Source organism: Apteryx rowi, unplaced genomic scaffold (assembly GCF_003343035.1).
Source record: "Apteryx rowi isolate R43461 unplaced genomic scaffold, aptRow1 scaffold_63, whole genome shotgun sequence".
Classification (NCBI taxonomy): domain Eukaryota; kingdom Metazoa; phylum Chordata; class Aves; order Apterygiformes; family Apterygidae; genus Apteryx; species Apteryx rowi.
The window spans coordinates 2,533,560-2,539,559 of record NW_020450905.1 but is presented as its reverse complement, the minus strand read 5'-3'; the positions used below and the strand labels follow the sequence as shown (position 1 = coordinate 2,539,559).

General features: G+C 44.9%; 1 protein-coding gene across 1 annotated transcript in view; it reads left to right on the top strand.

The window, feature by feature from the left end:
• UNC5C (unc-5 netrin receptor C) overlaps positions 1-6,000 on the top strand; it is a 94,794-nt gene that overhangs the window by 32,999 nt on the left and 55,795 nt on the right. The window contains exon 4 of the mRNA XM_026084195.1: positions 149-252. Coding sequence (XP_025939980.1) covers positions 149-252 — 104 coding nt within the window. The remainder of the gene's footprint in view (positions 1-148; positions 253-6,000) is intronic.

Here is a 6,000-nt window from a genome sequence, read left to right as displayed (position 1 = left end):
CTCTCCTCTCCTCTCCTCTCCTCTCCTCTCCTCTCCTCTCCTTCTTCTCCTTCTCCTTCTCCCTCTCCTTCTCCTTCTCCTTCTCCTTCTCCTTCTCCTTCTCCCTCTCCTTCTCCTTCTCCCTCTCCTTCTCCTTCTCCTTCCCCAGATCTCCGGAAGACTTTCGAGCAGGAGCCCTTGGGGAAAGAAGTGTCCCTGGAGCAAGAAGTCCTGCTCCAGTGCCGTCCCCCCGAAGGCATCCCAGTAGCCGAGGTGAGCAGCAACTGTGTCTTGCCCTGGCGCCTGGCGCTTGGTTATCCTCACTGAGGCCGAATCTGTGGCTAATGGTGCAGTGAATTGGGGCATGGCATGATGAATGGGTGTCGATGGAGAGCTGGCTGCCTGCTGCGGGTGGAATAGATTGATTGGGAACTGATTAATGACTTTGGAGGCGATTACGGCACCCTGCTGAGCAGAGCTACGGGCGGTTTGGTTTCAGTTTTTTGTTCCTTTTCAAAAATTATAGCTGTAGCTGGCATCTAAGTGACACATACCTGGTGGGACATATTAATACCAGCCTATTATCTTTCCTTTTATTTTTAAAGAAAAAGATGTTTCAGTTATTGAGAGAGATACTGTTAAGACATTTTAATTTTTATTTTGTCAGACTTTATTTCCCTCGCATGCTTGTGCACATGCCTGTGTGTGCACCAGCTGGCCAGCTCAGCACAAGGGGGTGCACCGTGACCTGATACGGGGCTCCCAGGCCAAGCAGCATGGGGTGGGGGCAAGGAGGGGGAAGTGTCTACATAAGAATCCATTTTGTGGGTTTATCGGATTTGCTTTTGGCATTTAAATGAACACAGTGCGCAGGCTCACAGTGGCCTGCCCTCCACGGGACAGGAGAGAGCCAATCCTTCAGTCAGTCTGTGCCCAACAGCAGCAGTGGGTTTCTCTGTGCGTAGGAGCCTGCCTAAGTGCGGGAGGGAGGTCTCTGAGTTACAGGGGGCCTCTGAAATCATAAATCCACCGCTGCTGTTAAGAGAAAAATTGATTGTTAATGACGGTAATTCCCCTATCTGAATTCTTCTCGGTTTTCCTCTGCCACACACAGAAGAAATTGTTGCCAATTTGCATTAGGATAAGTTAGACTGTCATGGCTAAGTAGCAAAGTGGTTGTCATTCAGTGCTGATGACTGATTTCTCAGGGGATGAAGTGTAAAGTGTTACCTCCCTATCTAACCCAAGTTTAGATTTAATCAGAATTGCAGAAAAGTGTCCACAAACATCAGAAGGGATAATTAGCATAGAAGATTTCTCCTATTCTCTTTTTCCTTAGGCTGTTTTCTTTCGCTATTAAGATCCCCAAAAGTGTAAAGAGCGCTTAGGTCTGCTGAGCCAGCTTGCTGACAACTGCAATATTAATCAGTTGGCTTTCCTCAAGAACTTATCGACTTTTTTTTTTACCTTTGTTTCTTAGCATCAAAACAACTTGCTGTTGTGCAATGACAAGAGTATTTGCAGGGCATGTTGTTCTGCAGATGCATGGCAGTATTGGGGAAGTTAACCACTGCTGGAAACTGAGATTGCTCGTGACGGGCAGTTTGTATGAGTGTGGTGTTACACGCAACTCTGCATTTTCAGCAGTTAGTCCAGTTATTCCCTCAGAAAGGTCTGTAAAGCCCAGTCAGGTGTCTGAGACCCAAGCAACATGATTTAGCATGATGTATGGACAGGGAACTCTCTCTGCTCTCATAAACATTCTGGAAGAGCCATTAGCATTGGTAATTGTTTTTCTTAAGTCGAATTATATGTGTCTTCCCTCCACTGAGCTGCTTTAAAGGCTAAAAAATGTGCCCTGCTAGCCATGTCTGCTTCCTAGTACAACATCTCCCAAGGAAGTGATCTCTGAAAAGATCCTCTGTGAGCTGCCCTCATAATAATGGCACTTTTTCCTGCTCTTTAATGTCCTGGCTTACTTTGTCAATAGCAGAGATTCATGACTGTATGTTAACTGGCTCTGAATCTTATTTGTACCGTGGTCGGGGCAGACACCAATTAACACTTGGCAGCCTCAGAAATCGTATCCACCCCATCTGACATTCAAAAGAACTGTTCTCAGCGTTGATTTTTTTTTCTCTTTTGACTTTTGAAGCCAGAAAGAGATCAAACACCCAGATTGGACAGCAGCCTAATACAGCCTCTTTGTAGATTCTTTCCAACACTATTAAAAGAACAAAGACCTGAACACTAATGAATATGAAAACCTTAATGTGACACTTTATTACAGCCACTTGCTGAAGCTAGTAAGATAAATTTTAAAAAATGGAAAGATGAAAGGTACCTTGGTGGGTTGAAGGATTACATGATTATTTTAATTTAGAGATGAATGAGTTCTTTGTTTAAGAGTTCATTTATTTGTTCGGAGAACTTTCTGATATGACGGTACAGGTAACCAAGTAAGAAAGGATTTGGGCAAGCAGTAGACTATGAGGCTTTTTTCACATTATAGAAAGACTGGTTTGATTCCCGCTGTCCCAAGTGGAATAGGGTAATGTAAATGCAGCAGCTGTTAGCAATATTTCCAAATGCTTTGGTGAGCATGTACCTCAAAGTCTTCCCTACTCTGGGCACGGGGTTTTGTTTTGCTTTTTCGATTTACTGGCTTCTGAAGTGATCACTGGCTTTAAAAACAAAACAGAGGAAGAAAAAGCTTATGCTGTGAGACATTTAGTGAATACTGGAGTCTAGAGTCCTAGAGTCTTCCCCTTGTTTTTTCTCCTTTTGGTTGTATTCTGCCTCTCCATTTTGTTTTTCCTGATATTAGAAAGTAGTGGGAACAACCACATTTAGGGATACATTCTTTTCTCCTTCATTAGCTAGGGAATTTAGTTTTATATTTCCCAGCATATTTGATCGCAATTAACCATTCAACCTCTTATGGATCAATGCTAGAACAGGTCTTATTATTATTGAAAAGTGGAACCACATAGCAGCATACAGTGCTCCAGAGGGCAAAAAGGACGAAGACAGAGACTGGCAAGCAAAGCTTTTAAAGCAGCACTTACTAGTCCCTCAGATCCACTAGGGTATCACGAGCATTAAAGTAGACTCAGACAACAGCCACTAAAGAAAAGCCCAAGATCTAAATAAAAGAAGGTATATTAAAATACACCAGTCTCATGGCCTGGGTCAAATCAAAGTACATTCAGCTGGTTCGCTTGGGACAAAGTGGGAACAGAGGCTTTGCTCGGTCGCGGGGAAAATCAGATCAGCTTCTCTGTGGCTGTGTGCTTCTGCCCACCACCCCCCAGCAGCAGCGGTGCCAGCTGCACTTAAGCAACAGCAGCATCAGTGCCAGCTGCAGGCTGGCTGCAGAGGGGATGTAGAAGGGAAAATTAGCAGCGAGACAACAAAATTCAAGGGAAACCCCAACAGCCTTGACTCTCCCCAGATTTCCAGAGTGCTGCTGTAGTTCTCAAAGCAATGGAGAGCTGTTCACATTAGGGCTTTAATCAGGATAAGCAGTCTAGAGCAAAAGCCCTCTTCAAAATCATGCCTCCCCACTCCCAGTTTTATAACCAATACCAAGCCAAACCAACTAACAGGTTCTGAAATGCCTGGGTAAATGTTTTGTTGTTTCCTACTTGACAAACAACTGAAGGACCAGTTCCCCACAGGCACTGTTATACTGAGGTATCTACACGTACCTGAGGGGGCGAAGGGGCAAATTCACAGATGACTACAATGAAAAGAAAATTGGAATGGAAATAAGAATGAGCGAAAATGCAAGTAGCTGTAAGGTACTTTGCACTACGCGCATGGCTCCTTGCCTTGTGTTTTTCCTTGGTGGAGGCTAAGGTGGTGAGATAAGCAGCCTGGCCAACCAGAGTCAATGGGAGCAGCTGTTGCTCAGTGCGTCTGGACTTCAGACTGTTGCCCTTCCCGTTGTCATCAGAAACCACCGTTGTAATTCCACTCTGGTTTGTGTGTGCATTTTTTCAAACTTAACCTGAGAAGCCAGGAAGGATCACATTCTTTACAGGGTCCCATCCTGTGATGCTCCAACAGTACAAGCAGAATTATTAGCAATTAATCTCTTAGCTCATTCCATTTGTTCTTTGAGAGATGCCAGCATTGTATTGCACATGAAAAAATATGATGAGAGACACCAAGTCCCATCAAATTAGCTCATTGCAATAGGTTATAGATCAGAACATCAATGAGATGTAAGATTAGTTAATATGCCATAAGCAGCTAGATGAACTTTTGCAATGAAATGTGTGATTTGCTGCACCTTCAACAAAGGGATAATTGCTTCTTTAATTTCAGTTGAGCTGTTTCACATAGGGGTTTAATTGGAGAATGGGGTGCAGTGTACAGTTTGGTGACCCATTTGGGTTTAAATCCTGACGTGATATTTATGTACATTCGTGTCTTCAGTTCGGAGCTAGGGTAAGGGGAAAAACATTCACAAGTCAAGAGGTAGAACAAGTTGTTTTGCCAAGTCAAAATGACTGTGACACAGACTTTATTCGGCTGCTGTTGCATGGGCAAAAGCTGGTGGCAGCTGGCAACTTCTCCAAATAGGCAACATCAGGTGGCTGCTCCATCTAATTGATTATTAATATGACTGCTGTTTGCTTTGTTTCACGAGAGCCGCTTATGCTTTGCTGCAGTTATCCCTTAATTGGAGCTTCATGTGTATGCATATCCATGCAGGTGTGTGCTGCCGAGGCAGTGTTTTGTATTCCCAGCAGGAAWGCGAGCTTTTAGAGAGGGGATCAGAGGAGTTTGTGGCCGCAGATACTGATTAGCTGGGAAACGGCGTTGACTTGCGTAGTGCCTTGCGACATGTGATAGAATTGCCTCCTGCTGCCGAGAGGCGGGAGGCTGGGAAGAGCAGCATGGGGAGCATGTGCAGGGAGCGCGATCCTCTTCCTCTCGCTACCAGATTCCAGCACAGATCGCTGCCGCGCTCACTGTGCGCCCGGCTCTGTTGTGCCAGCAGACGATGAGGATGTAAATTGCCTCTCCTGGGTCAGTGGTGTGATAAGAGGGCAAGGATGTGCTCCAGAAGTGGTGCTCAAAGCGACTATTTTGGCTCCTACGATTGATTAAGGCCCATTTAGACATTGAGTGAAGTCTGGCAGCGCAGGCCTGCCCTTCTCCAAAGCTTGCAGCATAAAGCTCCCCATAACAGTCAGTGTGTGGTCCCACATGTTTCTGCTCCTTTTTGCACCCTGGAGATGCTCTCCAGTGTGTTGGTGGGTGCACAGGGCACTGATGAGGAACGCAAGAGGCAGTTTATAACTCCCTTCTTGAGCACAGGCTGGAATTCATGTCTTCTGCTTCCCTGGGAATATGCTCACTACAGGTTATTTTTAATATTTCCTACTGGTTAGTTTCCATCATGCAGAAACTCATACTGAGATATGTAGCTCTTCCTTCAGGACCTGTTTTTTTCATATCTAAATTTTCTTTTGGCTCTGCACTTTCTAGTGCAATTCCATTGACACCAATGTAGGTAAGGGCAGAGTTTGCTCCTAAGTGAGTAAGTTGCTGTATGTTTAGATCTGACCACAGTCAAAAATGATCTGCGGGCCTGGAAAAATAGTCAGGTTTCTAGGTCCTCTATAGAATAACATAATGAGAGGCTTCCTACAAGAGCAGTGACGTGCACCCTGCTAAGCCATCCTCTTCCCAGCCTGCTTTTGGCTGCTAAGATGACTTTGGGATCCTGGTTTAGCTCACACTATGTTCCTCTTCTCTTCAGGCTCTACTCAGCAACAACAATTTTTTACCTTACGCATATTTTTGGAAGATGCACAGTGTGGGAAAGCGCTTTTAACAGTATTTTTTGATGGGGCAGACAGTATACCTCCAAACTTTCTCCGTAGAGAAGCTAGCTCCACATCCTGGAGAGAAGTACTATTCTGTATGCCTGTAAGATTAGTCCATCTGGTCCCACTTTGACACTGACTGATACCTGCCCCTGTAGCCAGCAGCCCTCCTAGTGTC